The following is a 20,613-nucleotide window of genomic DNA, read 5'->3' as shown; positions in this document are numbered from 1 at the left end:
AAACATTAGCATAGATTTCCCAACAGGCAGCGAGAATAATGGTTCGCCCCTTCAGGAAATATTCAACCGCGACTCAGTTTGCAGCCCTCCTCGTTTGACATTTGTGTTTTTACCCGGGAGTCCGCCGCTTTATTCCAAACACGCGTTCCAGTCGAGACCAATCTCCGCGGCATCGGCCGTAAGACGGCGGCATTACTAATTCAAAGAAGCAACGCCTCCGACGGTCGGAATATGTTCCCGGCTCAATTTACCTTGCTTCTATTTATGTTTAACGGTACTAATTAAGGCCTGACAGGTCACACATCCCCGCTGCCGAGCTTTTAGATTTCAAATTACTTTTTCCCAGAAACTATTAATGCAATCGCCTCATCCTCAAATGACTTCCTGGTAATTGGGGCTGTGAACGTTTGCCTTTCCCTGATGAGTTAAAAGTTTGGTGTTTGCCCGCTCCAGACGGAAGCAGCCGCACCAGAGCAAGACATCTGAACGCTGGCGCCGCTTCTTTCATCCGGGGTCAAGGCGGCTGTCTTTACAATCCGTACGCGTGAGATTAGTTCTCGTGTTGTCGGCAGCGGCGCGCCCGAGGAAGCCGGCCGCCCTCGCCGCGCTCGCTGGGCGGAGGGAGCGTGAAAGGGGGGGGGGGAGAACGGAGAGAGAAAAATGCGAGGAGCAGTCTTCATTCTCCCAGATGTTGGCGCTGGTTACCGTGGAAACCAGAGATTTATTCCGGTCCATCACTGTAAACAAATCCTGTTTTGCACCGCAGCAGGATCTGCTCGCCGTGGTTATTATTCCCTCATTATTTGGTTCCAGAGCATTGTTATCGCAATGTTTTTCTATATTGTTTTTGGGTTTTTACACTGAAAATCATCCCCAATTTGAGGGATAATTGTAGTACAATCTGTCCTCCTGTCTACAAAACGCCAGATTAAGATGTAGCGCTGCTTCCTCCCATTAGGCTCATCAGGCCGCAGTGATACTCAACTTACTCGATCCTGAGCGTTGGCTTGACCCTTGACAGACTCATCTCTTCCAGATCGGTGGTAAAGCCGGTAATATTCCACCATGGTGAGGTATTGATCCCATGGGGAATAGATCGGTTTAGGGCCAGCTTTCACCTCATTCCTCAACTATTCAGGCAAAGTGTTTAAAAAAACCAAAAAATCTGTTTGTGTGGAGCATCTGTGAGAGCAGAATCAGATGCTGGTGTGCTCACTGAAACATCCTCCACTGAACCGTTTCACAGCTGCTAAAACATTAAGTAAAAACAACTCACCACTTTTTCATTATCCATTATGAAGCCAGTGTTTTTGGTGTTTGGCTGTACTCGGTTGACAAAAAAAAAATAGGCCAAAAACAACCAGTTGGGAAAATCAGGTGCTAATTTGAGTCTAATAAACATTTCATCCCGTCATTGTGCTGAACAGCGTTTCGAACCATTATCGCTCTCTGCTCCGGCCTGATAACGCGTCATTCATTTGAATTAGCGGTATTGAGTCTGGAGATAAGTCAAACAATCAGCCTGGTAGATTCCCAGGATTGAGGAAAACTGCATTAGAGCCAAATAATCCCCTTCTGTTTGCTAATTAGCAGCATTTTCAGCAAAGAAAACAGCGTCAGCCCGTAGCCAAACGCTGGCAACAGTTACATTGCAGATTCAAACTTTAATTGTCAGCTATGGAACAATAAACTTTACCCAGTTCTGCCATGGCTTTTTCACACAGCCTATATTGTGTAACTAGATCATGTTTTGTAAAACTGACATGCCCTGTGGGAGCTGCTTTCGTAAATTAGTCTCTCTGTGTAAACAGACGCCCAGAACACAAGTAAAGTTTTGCATTTTCGCTGAATGCAGCCTAAATGTGCTGCGTGTACCATGAAACTAAACTGGGCATATTGCAAGCTTCCAACATGAGTTATGTCAATAGAAAAAAAGTTTTTTTTAGAATTAAACTATTAGCTTTCCATTTTTAGCACCACTTCTGTCATAATTTCCATAAATAATGACGTCCCGTCCCGTACGCCAGCCATTAATGCATTGCAAATGTTGTCGGGTTACAAGTTCGTTAACATTCCAGCGCATTTGTCAGAGTTATCCGCTAAAGACTGAATGCTTAAAGACTTGGAGTAATGAGGGTGCAGCTTGACATGTAGCCCAGAAATGCATTAGCATACTTGCCAAGCGGCACTCCAGAATGGCTCTCCAGCTAAAACGCCCTGTCTTGAAGCATTAAGCTAACTGCAGGGTGTTTTTCACCTATTGGGACGTGTCGCGGTGGGAAACGAATGGACGTGAAATGAATCAAGGCGTCGTGACTCTGCCTTGGCGGTCTTTGGGTCGTCTCCGTCCGGCCTCGGCAACGGAAGACAAATCAAGAAGACGGATTATTTTTCTCGTTAATGGTCATTCTGCCCGTCGGTTTTCTAGCCAATTTGCCTGAAAGGGTTCAGCTGTGTCTGAGGTGGTGCAGTGGTCTGGTCGTCTGTCAGACAGAAGGTTACAGATTTGATTCCCTATCTCTCCCGGTCCGCATGTAAAAGTGTCCTTGAGCAAGGCTCTGAACCGTCGCACTGGATGGATGGTGGAAAGTGGTGGACAAGGGGTTAAAGAGGTGGGGTTGGAGTATCAGGCGTTCGATCCCCACATTGGGTGTCTGACCAAGACCCTTGACTTCATGTGGAGTATCTCCAAGGGGGTTAATCGAGTGGCATTAGCTAAAACAAAAAAAGTTCAGCCTTCCTTGTTTCGTGTCTTTCTCCGCCACTCAAACCGTTTCCGGGCTCATTCGTCACTCAAAACCCTGCCGGTGTTTCAGTGGAAGCGGCTCGTTCGCGGCGTTGAGAAGTGTTCCCGGCATTTTGACCACTTCATTAGCATACACGAGAGGGGCAGATTATATTAGAAGCACTTAACAGCATAATGCACTCAAGCACAAAGAGCCCCGGCCCACTGCAGCCGCCTGGGCGATAAACAGCGCCGCTATTACCTTCCTGACAGCGTCGACAGGAAGATAAGACTCGACGCAGGCTGGGCTCACGTCGCGCGGCTTGTTCCTAATAAAGTGGTCAAGCAGTGTACAGTCTGGAGCCTCTTTGATTGTTCCCTGCTGTTTGTTTATTGATCAGCGCAGAGCTGAAAATGAGCCATCTGGCCACAAAGTAGCAGCAGATCCAAGTCAGAAATACAAATCAATAGCACTGACAGGCAGAGAGCCGGCCCGGAGGAAAACAGAGGAAAAACACTTCTCAGAAATGTATGAAGATGGCTTTTTTGTTTCCGTCTGAAGGCACCTGCTGAATTATTGCTGTAGCCGTGTGAAAATAACATTAGAGGCGGCATTTTGAAATCGGTACGTGCTTCCGAAAGGGAGAGTTGATAATCGTGAAGACTTGTGGCAAAGAGAAGAAGAGGACTCCTGTAGATCAGGGTCCGGGACCCCCTCAGAGGGACTCCGGAGACCGGACCGGTACAAATGGAAGGAAAACAATAAAAGACACTTTATAGAATCTAGAAAACACCTGAGAAACTGTACATGGCTTTTATTTTGAAGGCTTCTGATCGGACGCCACTCTTGTAGATTATGGTGAATTTTACAAATGTTAACTAGATTTCAGCTGTGGATCACTTTTCCTGTGATCGAAGCGGCGTTAGTTTTATTTGACGAAGACTAAGACGAAAGGTATTAGTCGACCCAAACCCTGACATTTCGTCTTGTTTTATTTTGCTGACTTTTTTTTTTTTCCCAAAATGTTGCCTTGTAAACGTGAAACTTTCCTGAAACAAACCCACCAAAACTACACCTTTTCCAGACGGAGCCTTGTTTCTGTTGACGCAGGAGGGTGAATCTTTGATTTTATTGAGGACTTTTACATAATGGTTCCTCCTGAAGGTTCCATGGAAGAGAAGCAGCAGCGTGGTGTAATTGATGACTGGCGTTTCGGAATAAAGAGCTGGCTCCGCGAGACGAGCCGCTGCCAGCGCTTCTTTGACGATTCCGCCGCAGCACAATGAAGCAGCCCCCCCTCTGTTCTTTCAACATGTTGCATTTGAACAATTCTGCTCAGTAATGGCTCCAGACTGTATGAGAAGCGCCACGGAAGGTTGACGACACTCGCTGTAATATGAAATACTCCCAAAAATTTCTCAACTTTCACGTTCACAGAAAATCACGCAACCCAATCTAAAGGAACATTATTGCACCGCTTTACGTTTGTCGTTCTGGCAGCAGACTCCTCCGTCACTGCGTCTCTCACACACACACACACACACACTTCTCCAGGTTACAAGCGCTTAATTTTCACTGTTTCCTCTGGGTTTGTTTTAAAACTGCACAGGAGACAGGTGAAACTTTAAGTCTGGTGCATAAAACGGGATCTTTACCAGCAGGAGAGAGTTTGTTTGGGGAAAATTTACATGTGATTGTGTTTGCTCACCGAAAGCTCCTCGGGGTGTCTTCGAGAAATGACCTGAAAATATGGGCGCATTACTTTAAATGATGACAACGTGGACGTGTTGCCAGTTTACTGGGCGGCCATATGGCGCCGCATGCATCGCAGTAAACAAATAAAAAGCGCTGCTCTTTTCGTAGAGTGGCATTAAAAACACGTTGCACGTACGTTTCAAACAGTCGCATTGCTTATGCGCCTTTATTTAAACACACAAACGGCATTCGGGAAGAGTCATTCAGTGGAATTAGCCCCGTTTTGCATTTTAGCTCATTTGCATATCGCCGTATTGTGCCGAAATATACGTATTGCGTTATTAGAGTGGGATTGAAAAGTATTTCTCATCTGTCACAGCGGCAGAGGGGGGGTTCATTAAGCAAACTGTTTTCTGCTGTATAAACAAAACGAGTTTGTATATCTAAGTGGGTGTAATTTACAACAAAAAAATCTCCATTTATAGAAGCTTTTCAGTCTGTTATGAGGCCGCTTATCCAAGTGGTGCAAACTGTGAGCATGTTTAATTTGATTTCTCTTCAATTTTCTGTCACATAAGTTGAATGTGAAACGGTAAAGCACGGCGTGGCAAAACAAGGTCGACGCACTGCAGAGGCACGAGGTCCTGCCGTGTCGCTGTTTCAATGAAAACATCATTCAAAAAAATGAAAAGAGATGAGAAAAGATGCCGTTTTTTTCTTAGTTCAGCTCCTGTCCTGTTTGCTCGCAGGAAGGTGCTGCGATTTGACATGTAGCGCCTCGATGATAATTCCTATTTCCCAGCCTTCAGTAGAAAACAAACCATTTGGCGCTTTTTGAAAAGAGGAAACAACGCAGCTTTTCTGAAACGCTGCTGCTGCTGCTGCTGCTGCTGCTGCTGCTGCTGCACATGCCCAGGTTGATCAACAACAACAGCGATGGCTTCATGACACAAACAGTGCCAACTAGTGGCCTGGCGTGCTAACTGCATCGTTTTTAATACACGGAACTCTTCATGAATGAAAATGCAAAAAACAATGTTGAAACGTAGCCATGCTACATGCTAATTAGCATGTACAAATGTTATGTTGAGTCCATTCAGGCAGCGGTCCTGAACACTGAACACTGACGTTTGAACGAGGCTAAAATGAGGCCAAGTGAAACTAAACCAGGTGGCTGCAGAATCTCCAAGCTGTGAATCTCCAAACGGTTAAAAAAGGAAACTTTAATAACATGAAACAAAGCTAAACGTGGCTCCGTGACAGAACGCTGGAAGGATCTGAGATATTTAAAGTCGACATTTAATTGCTGGTTTGGAAGAACGTCAGCGCTGCGTTCGCACAACGCAGCGGCGTTTGGCGTTTGCTCGGCCGCGGCGCGCCGTTAGCATACGGCGCTCTGAATAAATTACAAGCAACATCTGTGTGTTTGATATATTTATACAGCAACACTGCGCTGCAGATGTGCCTCTTTCCTCACCGTGTGTGTGTGTGTGTGTGTGTGTGTGTTTTCCACAGACAAGGTGCCTCACTTCTCTCGGCTGGGCGAGGTGGAGGTGAACGCCGGCCAGAACGCCTCCTTCCAGTGCGTGGCCACGGGGAAGGTGTCGGAGGCGGAGCCCTTCCTGCTGGAGGTGAGCGAGCCCCGCCTCACTCCTCGTCTTTCCAGTCGGGCTTTTAGCTAGTTTAGCTACAGTGGTTGTGTTTCCATGCGTGGCGGCTGGACGGACGAGCATTGAGTCTTTTTTTTTTCAGTTTTCAGTTTGTATGGTTTTTTTCAAAATGAAAGCATCTTAATACAACATGTCTGACCAGCCTCACACTGTAGAACTCTGAACTGTCTTTTATCGCAGCCCAAAACCAAAGTTCTAGCTCCAAACTGAAAGGTAAGGGTGTTTTTTTTAACAAATAACCACATCAGAGAAAAATGTTTCTCCTCTTCTGAGAATTGCTGGCTTCAGGTTGGGGGTTTATAGGAGCTGACTTCAGGTTCGAATCCCACTGCTGATGGGTCAGCGGATGGCTCAAATGCAGAGAAGCAGTCGTCGAGGGGATCAGTGGTATTTTCTTTATTTCTTCGGCAGTCACAGTCAAGCCTTGCTGCACCAACAAGTTCCACCTGAAAGAAAAACTCTCTGTGAACACAGTGGAAGTGCTGTCAAGACTCAGGTCTGAATCCTCACTGCACCCTCCCATGTTTCAGCGCTGCTGAAGTTCCTCCACTGACCACAAAGATCCGCCACTGGCCAGAGGTCTGGAGGTCTGACTGGGGTCAAAATCCCCCAAAAGAGCCCACCTGGTGACCTCTGACCTTGGAATCGTCTCCACTGACGGCGGCGGTGAAGACATTTCAAGCTGCAGGGCTCAAAGCACAGACCAGGTTTCCTCCTCATGAATAATGCAGTGAGGTTGTTAGACGAGTTCCGTCTTTTAATGGTCGCATTGTTGCAGTGAGATGAGCCTTTTCAGGGTTTTTGCTTTTGTGTGTGTTTTTTTTTTTATTGTGGCATTTTAGTTGACTAAAGCCCCCTAAAGTCTCTCCTCTCATGCATCAACTGAAAATAGTTTTTTCCTAGTTTGAATATGAGCTAATATTAGTCTTCAGAAATCCGGTTTTTGAATGCCTCGACTCCTCTGCCGGCCTTGAAGCCTGCACATCTAAGTGCTTTTGAAATGACGGCAGCTCGGAGAAGACGCCTTCTTATTTTATTTATTTTTTTTTCTTCCTTCTGCAAATGAGACGTCTGCATACCGGGTGATCCGGGCCTCGTGTTTCCACTCAATATTACTTCACCCCCCCTCCTCCCCCTCCACTCCCTCGTTCTCTCTTCTCTGAATCGAAGTCTTTGAAGATCATCGGCATGTGAAAAGAGCCATTTTTATATTCTTATCGCTCTCAGAATTTGTTGATGGCGTCAAAAACGCAAACAATACGAGGCTTGTCTCGCGTAATTTGGCGGCTTGATGAAGTGAACTTCCCAGCCTCCTTCACTCCCATCCTCCTCCTCCTCCTCCTCCCCCTCCAGTTTTTGAGAGGAAAAAAGTGGAAAATAGATTCGTATCACAAACTATTACTACCTTCTGTTCCTGCATTTGTTGCTGTTCAAAGCCTGTTTGATCATCAGCGCCGAGGCGGCTAATTGCCGCCTTCCCTTTGATCTCGCCGGCGATGGGAAAGGTCCTCTCTCCTCCAGTCTGGAACTTCCTCTCTCTCACTCTCCCCTTCCTCTTAAGCAGTCCAGACAAATTCTTAGCATAACGTTTCTTCATCAATTAGCATCTTCTTCCTCTCTGCCGTCGCAAACCGCAGCCTTCATAGCTCGGTTTGATCTGCTAACAGCAACGTGTTCGGAGTCCAGAACCTGGAACTGCGTCTGCATGGATTTGGTTCACTGTTATGAAGGGTGTATTTTCGTTTTGAGGAGGAAGCAAAGAAACCAAAAACATTTGAATAGTTATCTATATGCAGATGTGATTGCTGGACTTTTACTGGATAGTTCAGAATCTGCTGTCCGATGAAAGATGATTCTGAACATCAACTACGATACCCACGATGCCTTGTGTCCGTCTGCACTATGGCAGCCCCAGAAGTTCAACATGCACAACATTAGTTAATGCAGTGTTTCTCAGTTCTGGTCGTCAGGCCAGCATGTTTTAGATGTTTCCTTCTTCCAACACACCTGATTCCTGTGATCTGCTCGTCATTAAAGCTCTGCAGAATGTGTTGGAGGAGGGAAACATCTGAAACAGGGGGCTGGATTGCACGCTCACACAGCTTGATGGCGCTTTGCGTGCATTTTAACTCTCCAGGGTCGCCGTCGTCGTCCACGGCGCCAGAGACAAAGTTTTATTTAATTAAAGGTGCTGTAGGCAGGATTCAGCATCTCCGCCATCTTGCTTAGGGTTACCTAAGCAAGATGGCGATTTGACCCATCTAAGATGGCGATTTGAAACCCAGCACAGCCAATCCTGTCCTGTTTTCTCTGACATCACGCCCTTACGCAAGTTAAGCCCCTCCCACAAGAACGTGTGACGAACGCCCCTCGACCAATCACGGTTAGAGCCTCGGGCTCTTCTGATTGGTCAAAGATACCTGGAGCTGTCAAGATTCCTTTTCAGCTCAGAACAGAGACAGATGGAAACGCTGCGCCCTCGCGGTAGTGCAGTTATGCTCCACTCCTAAAGGATTATCAATGGATGCTCTAACATTTAATCCAAAGAAAACACAGAAAAATTAGCATTGACTAGCAAAATCCTGCCTACAGCACCTTTAAGTGTAGTTTTCGCACCGTACAAGATAGAAACTTATTTTTTTCCCTTAAAATCAGGACATTTCAGGCTTTCGGCGCGTAGTTCTGCCATCTTGCGATGGTGTTCAGATAATAAACAGTACCGCGCCAAAGTAGGTGGACCAATCAGAGCAGTAAGATAACTATCTCCCGCATTTGCAAGGTCGCAAGAAAGTTCTGTAAGTAATAAATCATGAAAACATCAACTTTTACGCACGTGTACCATGCGTCATGCGAAATAGCCAGAGGCCCCATGGGGTTAAGGGTTTTAAGGGTGATATCATGCACAGTCAAGACACAACATGGAAAGTATCTCAGGAGAAGGTTTGATGGTAAGATCTGGGCCTATGTGCTCCACTTTGACGGCGCCAATGTTTTCCTGGTATTGATGTTTGGAAATATGGAGCTAGAGAAACATACATACCCCAAAAATACCCTTTAGCCCAACGCCGTGTCAACAACTGAACACAGCGTGATTAAAGTGCAGAGTGAGAGTGGAAAACCGCAGACTTAAGAGTGAATTCATCAAATCTAACCTTTCCCGTGTCAGGTACAAGGCTTTATCTCTCCGATGCTTTAAGGGTAAAAACCTTCTGGATTCCTTCGGAACACGGCGCTGAATTCATGCGGACGGCGCTCTCATCTGCCGGAAACTGATCCCTGCTTTTTGTCAGTAAAACTGCAGCAAGGATACAAAAGCAAAGCTACTTCTGCGACAACAGTTTTTCTTTCCTCGCACTCGTGGAGCAGCTGTGCATACTCAGACGATTTACCTTTTCTGAGTGTGAATTAGCGTCCGAAGCGGCGAAGTGAGCGACTGGCAGTCGTTACTCTCGAGTCGATGCTTCCACAGCCTCTCAGAGAATTGGAAATCTGTGCTCTTTTCATTTCTGAAAGACTCTCTCCCACTCTGCTGCCGATTGACCTAAATATTTGCGGGGATATATACGTATATATTTCTTTGCTCCTGTCTCCACTTCTTTGGAGCCGGTAACCAACATCCCATTCAAAAGGAGTAAATGTTTTTCTCTTTTTTTTCCCCCCATCTTCCTACAGATTACAGGTTATATTGACACCAACACTAAAGTCGAAATGAGCTGCAGACTGCAGCTTCAGGCGGCGGCTCCCTCCTCCCGCAGATCAAAATTCATATTTTCTCGCAGCGGCTCAGCACATTTCTCGCCTATCCTCCCCAAACCAATGCAAACATGCGAATGTCAAACCCACTTACCCGTGAAAAGCCAGAGCAGGCGACAGCTTACATAATAATCTGCTTATGTGTGAGAGAGCTGCATATATTGCGAGCCGCACCTGGAACGACTCGCTGCCGCGCCGCGCCGGCCTCTGATTTCCCGTCCCGGCGCTTCGGCCAATCGCCGGCGAGCCTGCGGCGCTATCACATTAGCAAGATGAGAAAGTGTCGGCTCGAGACCCGGCGGCGGAAACAGCAACAACAACCCCGGGTGCTCGCCCCGTCCCCTCGTCACCGGCCTCACGCTGCGCCAGTGCGCCGTTGTTTCCGCTGACATTTATCACGTATTTGTTCTGCGGCCCTCGCCGCGTTGCTAATTCCGGGCCCTCGCGGCTGATTTCCCCCCCTCTGTGTCGTCTCTGTCTCGCCCGGGCTAGCGGAGGAACGGCGTGGTGCTGGACGCGCCCCTGCTGTCCCGGCTGAGCCACAAGCGGCTGATGGCGACGTTCCAGGTGGAGGCGCAGCGCGGCGAGCAGGACCTCTACCGCTGCATCACCTCGTCCACCAGGGGCGCCACCGTGTCCAACTTCGGGGAGCTCATCGTCAGAGGTAAGCCGGGCGCTCCGCGGTTGAGGGAGGGCGGTGACATACACTTTTAGTATCTTTGTGTTCAACACACCTTCATTTCTGTTCTTTTCAAAAATGGTGAGTCTGGTGTCAAATTACAAGAAATATGCTATCTTCAAACTCACCTATTAGAAAAAATGGACTTCCTTGGAGACAGACCGATCTTCCAGTCTTGGAAGTTTATTTTATGCAGACTGCATGATGCCAAAGTCTCAGAAATCAGATGAAGCTGGTGTCAAATTACCCATTCTTAAATACAGTTTGAAGTTGTTGCAGACAAGCTTTGATTTGTGAGTAAGAGCTCATGTTAGATATATGCAGACAGCATCACGTTAACCTTGAGTAAATCATGGTGAGTAACTACGAGACATCCATAAACAAGCTGATGAGTCTGGAGTCAAATTACAAATTATGTGTGCTAGTTCTGTTTGAAGAAATGGAGTTCTTGGGTCAAAATTCATTGACTTGGACATGATGGCCACTCTGACATTTCTCAATAACCAGATGAAGCTGGCGTCAAATTACACAACAGTGGAGATCGGGAAGAGTTTTAATTTTTCCCAGACGAGCTTCGATTTGTGAGCTAGAACTCGTCAATATGTTTGATGGGTGCAGACAGCGTCACGTTAACCTTGAGTACATCATAAGTAGCTCTGTAGCACATCAGTATAGCATGAGAATGAGGCTGGTGTCAAATTGAAAGACGTGTCCTTTCGTATTGAGACGTGAGTTATATGGAAGCTGAGTCTTGTAGGTTTTTGCGGCATACTCTACCTTCAAGATGTTTCGTTCTTCAGCCAAATTCTGGTGGCGGGTCCCAGTCCATGATCTGATTATCATGTAACACCTTGTCCACCTTCAGATTGATGAAAATGGAAGAAAACCGTTAAAACGCGTCAAAAGGTATGGTGCAAAAATCCTGCTTTCCTAAAAAGACTAAAGCAAAACTACAGAGAACATGAGAATACACGAATTCATGCAGCTCATGTCAAGATACAAATATTGTCTTTTACTTGTTAGAGAGCCGATCAATGTAAAAAAATGAATTGTAAAGAGAGAAGATGAAGAGCTTTTCAGAATAAATCTTGGCATTTTGGTTTTACCTGAAGCCAGTTTGGAATCGTTGGATGTGTGCAGACGTGTAGGAGTCGGTCACAGGTCGGGCTTGGCAACACGGCTTCCGTAAACCACAGCACTGAGTCAGGCTCTCTGCTCGCCTCCACCGTGACCACGGCTGCAACGTGTTGATATGCAGATTGGCGAGCCGGGTGTCGGTGTCCGATGCGTGTCAGGAAGCTCAGCCGTGGTGAGAGAGACGGCTCTGGAGGCGCTCGCCAACCAAAACAGGCCCAGGAAAAGCTGTAAAACAGCATCTGTAATGCAGGAGGAAGCTGCAGGGTGTTGTTTCAGCGTATCAGCGGCTCTTTGAGATACCGAACGCCCAACAGCACGCCGTCAACGCCGACGGATGCGGATGTGCAAGAACGAGAGCGATCCATCCATTCACAGTGCCGCCTGGAGTGAAATTAACGGTCAAAAGAATCCATTATGGACCTCATTACTGCTTCCATGTGAGCAGTAAAACTAAAATAACCCAATCATGAACATCTTCCACCCTGTTTTTTACTGATTAGCCCTTCATCTGTCACTTATTGATGCTGTTTCAGTTTACATGACTGTGTTTTGAGGCGAAAATGAAAAGTTTTGCGAGTCCATTTTCAGTGTCGGACACCCAAGGAGCCATTAGAGTTTTGGGGAATTTCCTCCAAGTCCGTCTCCATGGAAACGGGGAAAACAGAGCTGCTCCGAAACATTGATTCTGAACACCATTCTGCACACGCTGCGCTGTTCAGTCTTAAAATTCAGCAGCACTCCGCCGTCAGCTGGATTCCACGTGGAGACAGTTAATTTGAAGATATGGAGTGGACTGAAATGACGGAGGAAGACGGTTTAGAGCGGCTCCAGTTCAGTTCAGTTCCCTGTGTGCTTACCCGACATCGCTGGCTTGATTGCATGAAAACAGTTCACTTAAAAGTGACTGGCCCAACGGGAAAAGAAAAACTACACATTTTTCAGAATTTCTTCAGTTTCCAACATGTTGCCACATCAGTGGAATAGTTTTCTGAAGCGAAAACGCAAAGCTGCACCTCAGGTATTTCACACAAAGAGGACCAGATAAAGGATGGATTTAAAGAGTTCATTTTTTAGCTGAGATTCTTAGAAATCATCAACAATTTCATGATTTATAGGATTAAAAAAAGGGTTTAAATGTGCTAAATTTCTGATTTCTTTACACTTTTAGACTGCTCTTCCACAATCTTATTCCCAACAAAGTTTATCTGTAGGGGTGCAGGTCGTCTAACAGGTTATCTAATAATTCACTTACTCAGTTTGCTTCAACAAAGACAAAGAAATACAAAATAATTACATCAAAATCCTAAAAATAAAGCAAGATATTAAGAAAAAAAGCACAGCAGAGGATCCAGGAGGACGTGAGGACCTGCTGACAGTGAGCAATCTGAGTGATCTGGTCCCTGTAGATCAGGAGGAGCTCCGGCGCTCGCTGCCCAGGGACGACCTGCCGATGCTGGGAAAAGCCCCACGCTGACCGCGGACGGGAGTCGTCCCGGCCGGGCGGGTGGGCGGTTAATGAATTTACAGCTTCAGTGAAACACGGGCGTGCCGGAGAGGAGAAATTAACGGGAGGACCGGACCGGATCCGTCCGCACCCCCCTCCCCTCCCGCCGGGGCGGCAGAAGAAACAGCGGTCGATTAATCCAGAAGGAAATGGAAGCCGTCAGCTACACACGTTTCGCTCAGACAATACAGAGAAACATCAATAAAAACACCGGGAACGCCATCAATAATCCAGAACTCTCTGCTGTCGACCATCTCCTCTCTGTTATGTCTGCACGGCGGGTTTGAAGCTGCCGCATCAAAGAGGGAAAAAAATAAATAAAGAAAGAAGACTTTGATGTCTTGGCTAACTTGCTGTCTTTGACCTGCGTATCCTCAAACACGAGCGGAGCCGGCGAGCTGTCGGCGGGAACACGGCGGCTCGGGTTAATGAGTTTGGAAGCAGCTCGGCTCGTCCCGGACGGCGAGCTGCAGCTGCAGCCGGACTGAGTCTGAGCCTCGCGTGTCGCGCTCGTTGAGTGAATTTTAGATTTCCTGCGTTTTGAAGGGAAACAAAATGAAATCAACTGCTGATTAAAAGACGCGACTGACTGTCTGGATTTCCTCTGCTCAGGTGAGACTCAAGAAACGATTCTCAACATTTAATCAGGTTCCTCAGTCTCTTCTCTGGTCCGGTTCTAGACTCCTCAGACCTCGTCCAGTCCAGTTCTGGTGGTCCTGTGTGGACTGCAGTCAGAGTTCAGTCCTTGGCTGACAGCTGGACACCCTCTGCTCTTCATCAGCTGCTGGAAAAGCTCACAGATGCTGTTCTGCATCCGTGGGTGGTCTGAATTGTTTCTGTCGTCTCCGTCCAGTCTGTCCATTCCCCTCTGACCTCCGTGTCCCAGAGAATTGCTAATCTTCTCACCGTCCCTGGGAACTGTGCAGCTGGTTCCAGCAGATCATCGGTCTCTCAGACGCTGAGCCCAGCGGCTCCTGGCCGGGTTATGTTTTGGTGTCCATTTACAAACGGCTACATTAGAGCCGAAGGTTGTAATTTCCAGGTATTACTGGTCTCGTCGTGTCCCCCGGGCCGTGTTTCCTAAAGCGAAGCGCCGTCCGCCGCAGCACCTGCTGCAAGAGGTCGACGAACCTCGGTAATTGGACCCGAAAATGAAGGATTACGATCCTGCCCTCAGCAGTCTGCTTCCCCTGCTCTCCGTCCGGCTGCTTCCCCACAGTCTGCAAACAAAACACGTTACAGAAACTGCTCAGACCACATCTTTAAAGCATTCTCGGGAGAACGCGGGTGCGTTTCTCCGGTTCTGGCCGCCTCGCAGCCTTCACAGGCGTCTTGAAGTTTCATTATTTGTTTTTAAGCCACTGATAAGGCTTGCCTGACCTTCTCTCTGTATTTGGAGCTGAAGATCTTCTGTCCTGTTCCTGCTGAGCATCTCCAGGTTTAGACATGAAGCAGGCGGTCAGGGGGGGTATTTCGAGGTTTCCACAAAAAGAGAGAAGCTCTTTTTCCAAGCAGTACCAGACCCGATGCCCGGTCCAGGTATCGGTATTGGCACAGAGCAAGGATGTCTGCACGATGTCGTGATGAAAATCATATTTAAATGGATGCGTTTGCCCAGAAATTCACCTTTTCTCTCACCAATCGGCGCCTCCAGGAATCCGCGCTCCACAAAACGTCCGATAACATCAGAATGAATAAATAAAGAGCCGCATTGCATCATTGTTCCTGTTACTGCTGACAAGTGTTTCCACGCTGCGTTCTCCATTATTTATTGAGCTGAAATGTCAATGAGGTTTCTGACTGTACTTTATTTTTGTCTCCAGCGCTTTGTGCCGTGTTCATATTTCAGCAGTGGGACAAAAACTAATTAATTATTGGTTTTTTGCAATGAATTAATCACCATCATCACTTTCTAGTCTCGTAAAGTGACTGTTTTATTGTTTGTTTTCCAGTTAAAATGTTGGCAGTTTTGTGTTGTTTGATAATAATTTACTGGTGAAAATGAAAAACTTTGGAGCTACTCAAAAAACACAACTTATTGCAAACGTTCATTTTTGCGTAAATGGTTAAAACTGATCAGCAGTAGGACCAAAATGACGAAGAAATACGGTTTAAAGGAGCTTAAATGTTCACAGCTTTCTATTCTCCCATGAAAAAAGGCACAAATAATGTTTCCACTTGAAATCAGGTGTGTCAAAAATCAGGCCTGTGGCCCAAAACTGGTCCAAAACGGCATCATCCCGAAAGTCGTGCTGTCACAGGGAGTTTTTAAAAATACGCATAATAAAAGTGAAGCTTTTAAGATATTTTACTGTATTTTGCAAAAGAAAGCTTCATTAAATGTAGCTTTTTTGAGGAGACTGTCCTCATTTCTGGTGTTAGTTGTGAAAATACCAACATTTCCATCACATATTCTCTGCTCTACAACTAAGAAACGCTTAAAATTCTGAATTTAAAGGTTATTATAAGGCACCGTTTCACCAGTCCGACTCACTCGAGATGGAATTGGACTGAGCGTGGCCCCTGAGCTGAAACGTTTAAACAACTGCTAAATTCATGAAAATGATTGGGGGAAAAAAAATTGTGATTAAAAACACTTCAAATATATATATTTATCTTAATTAAAAAGTCACACAGCATCCAACTGAAAACATCAGCCAAAAGATTAAAAGGTGAAGAAAATATCAGTTCAGTTTTTAATTTAATAGCTGCTGTCAGGTCTCTCCTTTCTCAATGAACGGAAGAAGCTGCTAATTGGCGAGGCTTTTTTTTAATAATTCAGCGTCTGGTTGGAACCAGGCGGGGCGGAAACGTCAACGCCGTCGCACCGGGGAAGGAAAAGCAAATAAATCTGTCTTTAAGGATGTGGGATCCTCCCAGTGAGACGCCGTCTCCCGCTTCATGTCTCCGTAAATCACGCCGTAAACAGCGCCGCAGGCAGGTGTGTTCGCCGTGCAATATATCAATCAACCAGCCTCCGCCCGCGCACGCGCCCGCGCACGCCCGCAGCCGCATGCCAGGAATTAATCTGCTCGATAGGGTCACGTTATCCATCAGGGCTTTTTTTTTTTTTTTTTTTTATGCGCGGGGAGGACGGAATTAGTAATGCAATTATTCATGCAAATAAGCGCTTATTCAGCGTCATTAGGGTGAAAATGAAGATTTCTCAGCGCTCGGGAGCGTCTCTCGCGCCGTCGCTCTGGCTGACGCTCGCCCCGTCCTGACGTGATTAAAAGGTTTTTATGACTCAATGCTCTGGCGGAGCAGAAATAATGTTATTGAAAGTGTAAAACATGGGGGGGAAAAATGAGAAACTCCGTGACAGAACTCCTTGACTTCTCCTTTGCTCGCCTTTTCTGATGGAAATGGAAACTGTCTCGTCAATGTTTTTCAAGGGCGACGACGTTTTGAAGGGACATTTAGTAGTATTGTAATTTTTAAGGGGGTCTTTTGTACGTCTCTTGACTCACGCCGGTGTGTTGAAGGACTGAAAAAGAAGAAGTGGTCTCACAAGAGGAGACTTCCCGTCTGGATGCCTCCGCACAACCAAGATCAATCAGAAGAGGACAGAGGTCGCCGGGCTGAATAAACAACGGCGGTCAGATCGACAAACCCTCCCGAGGAGTTCACTCACCTCGCCGGCGTGTCGCACACGACGGCCGAGCAGGCGGCCGCATCCCGGAGCGCCTCGGCGAGGACGGGAATCGCCGGTGACTGCACTGGCGTTTGGTAATCTGTGTTTAAGATGACCAACCAGGAAAGGAGGAAACACCAAATACTCAGAGGGAAGTGGATCGAGCTCATGCTCAGGAAAACCCAGGACTGCGTGACGAGACGACCGCCATCTTGGAACAAGGCTCGAAAAAAAACTGAACTTGAACCGATCAGAGCAACAGGAACTGTGTCAAACTGCGTCAGATTAGCGGTAAATCACCAAATTAGCCCAAGATCTCCTCTTACTCCTCTTGGGAGCAACGAGGTTAAGTGAAGCAACTCGGGTATTTTAAGTCAAATATATTTTACTGACAGTTAAATTCCGTCAATGATTTTGAGTAGAGCAGTTTGTATTATAGGCACATGGCACACAGTTTAAGCAACTAAAAAAATTAATATTTGGTTTTCTGATTAAATATTATCAATGTGCTCGGACTTTATTTCAACTAAATCTCGATTCCATTCTGTTATGATGAGACTGGTGTCGAATTACAAGCACCAGTCGGGCTTTTTGTGCTGGTTGTCAGGCTCCAAATAGAAAACTCAACTTTCTTTCATTTTTCTTGTTTTGTATCAGTCCAGCCAAGTTAAAGAGCTTTTTTAAAAGAGTAAATGAATTAGCCAGTCTACTTTATTTCAATTTGTTATATTATTTTGCTCTTATTTTTTTTTTACCAGAGGATTACCTATTCATTAGTTTATTGGGAGAAATCCCACTGAGTTAATTTGTACCAGATCGTCTTTGGCAAATTGGTGCTAAAGACGCCACGGGGCAAGATCTGAAAACAGCGGCGCGCCGATAAGCTCTGAGGTCTTTATTTTATCTATTCTGTCTGGAAGGTGTTCTTGCACCGGCTGAAAGGAAACCTGCAGACGAGGGACGGCGACCAGCTGGTGCCGCTCGCCGCTCGCCGCTCCACACGCCTCCCAGTTAATAACCTCAGTCTGCGGTCGGTCTGTTTGTTTGAGACGGAGTGAAAACGGGAGCCTTGACTCTCAGCGATTACTACAAACACGGATCCTTGGTGACGTTCGCAGAAGCGTGACGGCGTGGCCTGCGGTCTGGTTTCTTTTGTTTTTGACCGGGTTTTAACCGTTTCTCCTCCCCGCCCCCCCCAGTGCCCCCGACGCCGATCGCGCCCCCCCAGCTCCTGCGGGCCGGCCCCACCTACCTGATCATCCAGCTCAACACCAACTCCATCGTCGGGGACGGCCCGGTCATCCGCCGGGAGATCCAGTACCGCGCCAGCCAGTCCATGTGGACGGAGACCCACGGCGTCAGCTCGCTCACCTACAAGGTGTGGCACCTGGAGCCCGACACCGAGTACCGCATCAGCGTGCTGCTCACCCGGCCGGGGACGGGGGCACCGGCGCGCCCGGACCGCCGCTCGTCAGCAGGACCAAGTGCGCAGGTGAGTCCAGACTGTCGCCGCTTACACAAATAGCTGAGTCGCTCGTAATTAGTCTGTGATCAAGAGTTCAGAACCCGGCAGCGTTTGGTCTGCATTTACATCACAGAACTGCATTCAGAAGTTGGGAACGTTTCAGGAGGCTTGAATAATTGAATAAAAATATTGCATCTTTTCTTGACCGCAGCCCGGCAGAATTTGCATGTGAATGCACGACACCTCTTTCCAACACAATTACTCCCTGCTTTTCGAGAAAGAGCAGGTCCGAGGTCATGGAGGCTTCCAGCAAGCCGTGCTTCTTTGATGGAGTCGACTGGTGAGAAAAAAATAAGAAGGAAAATTTAGGAGAAACTAAAACTGGCCAAACTAGAATCTGGCACTCAGAGAGCGCAGACCTCCGCCACAGGTCAAATCGGTGACCAGCAACAATAAGAACACCATATATAACAGGATGCGCACTATATTATGACTCGTTTTTCTCTTTTGTTTTTGTTTATTAAACCAAAATGACCACAGGTCATAAACCTGAAATACAATAAAAAATAAACCATCACAGTACAATTACTTGAATGGAATCATTATTCAAGCAAAGAAAGCTTGCAACAAAGATGGCTGAAATCAATCAAAAACTACATTTCCCAGAATGCCTTGCACCTTCTGGGCATGCGCAGTTTGAGCCCGGCATCCACGAGTCTTCTGAAACGTAAACAAAGTGTCACGTGCTCATAAAGTGAATATGAACTGTCATCTTTGAAGCGCAACACTTGAAAACAGATGGACACCATGCACCACGCCGCTGCCAACGTTGTAAGTCACCGAGCAATAGCAACAAACAGGTTCGGGCCGCCATTAGCACCGCTAGCCGAATGCTAACGCCGTTGAACGCCCACAACTCACAGGTTCCTTATCCCACTACGTGCTGCAACGCTCAAGCAACAATCAGCACTGGCCCGGCGAGGCGCACATCGGAGCACATAAATAACATTATGCATGCGGCGCGGCGGGCGCATGCCGCACAGGCCCCCTGTCGGCCGTCCTGCCCAACTATGTGAAGCACTCCCTATCGCTCAATGATAAAGAGTCCTTTAAAAAAATTCCTGGATCCAGACAGTGATCCGGATCATCTCCAAAATGTAATGGATTCCAAGTTAGCCCAAGACCCATCTTTCCACAGAGTTTCATTGCAATCCGTCCATTACTTTTTCCATAATCTTGCTAACAAACCAACAAACCGACGTGATTCCATGACCTCCGACGGAGGTAACAAGCGACGCCCACACGCTCCCTGACACACTGAGGCGAAATCTACTCTGCTCACTGCGTGATGGGTGTCAAAGTTTTCACTCCAGATAGAGATCACTAAAGAAAACAAGAGAGTATTAACAGTAGAGGTGTCCCCGACTAAGAATTTACTTAGTCGAATCTGATTCGTCCGATCCTGCCGATCGTCGAATGTATCATCTTTTCTTCTCTTTTTTTTTTTTTTAGAATCATTTGAATATAGGCTACAGCAGAATGTTGTCTAATGAAAAAAAAAAAAACAGCGCAGGCAGGTAAAGCAACACTTTTTTTTTTTCCTACACACTGAAACACAGACTGGAACAAAGTGTCGGTGACTCTAAACATCAAACAAATGAAGTATAGTTCAAATGACCAGAACCAAACCCTCTTCTAACAAACGGGCTAAAGCATGTTATTTATTTATATCTATAATCTCTGCAGATAAGCTCACAGTTTTTGGCCGAACATTTTCTCACATTATCTGCTCAAATTAAATGAAGCTTAATTGTGCTGTCGGGTCCATTGCGCTGCGCAACATCCATGCAAAAACAAAGAACTAAATTAAATAGCATAGGCCTTTTAGATAAATAAAAAATATATATAATAATAATAACCTAAAATTTACAATTAAACGAAATAAAAGTCAGCATTAAAAATGAGAATTGAGTAACAGAACCGTCTTTTATTAGCCCAATTATCTGGCTACTTACCCGTTTAAGGTGGAAAGCCATGTTGTTGTGGAGCCATGTTGTCCTGGGTGGAACTCCGACTTTATAGGGCAGAGGGTGGACAAACCCACCAGGGCGACAATACGATGATCGGACTGGAGAAGCTGTTTAAATACAACACGCTTTTACAATGAACACTACAGACATCCTACTGTTAACTTCACAAAAAACTGTCCTTGGATTCGCCCAGTACTAATCAGGCCTTGGTGTATTTTCTCTCAAAAGGCCTTCTTCTGTTTGGTAAAGCATCAGTAAAAACTAAGTCTTAAATACAATCATTCATCCAAGAAGACGACTTCCTCAGTCTTTGATGAACC

The 20,613-nt window shown here is 46.5% G+C and overlaps 1 protein-coding gene across 1 annotated transcript in view; it reads left to right on the top strand.

Moving 5' to 3' along the window:
- LOC115409260 (receptor-type tyrosine-protein phosphatase U-like) overlaps window positions 1–20,613 on the top strand; it is a 227,756-nt gene that overhangs the window by 129,987 nt on the left and 77,156 nt on the right. Inside the window, 4 exon segments of the mRNA XM_030120350.1 lie at window positions 5,937–6,052; window positions 10,337–10,508; window positions 17,998–18,234; window positions 18,237–18,290. Of these exon segments, the coding sequence (XP_029976210.1) occupies window positions 5,937–6,052; window positions 10,337–10,508; window positions 17,998–18,234; window positions 18,237–18,290 (579 nt within the window).

The sequence above is a fragment of the Salarias fasciatus genome, chromosome 22, assembly GCF_902148845.1.
Source record: "Salarias fasciatus chromosome 22, fSalaFa1.1, whole genome shotgun sequence".
NCBI lineage: Eukaryota > Metazoa > Chordata > Actinopteri > Blenniiformes > Blenniidae > Salarias > Salarias fasciatus.
This window is presented reverse-complemented; position numbering and strand designations above follow the sequence as displayed.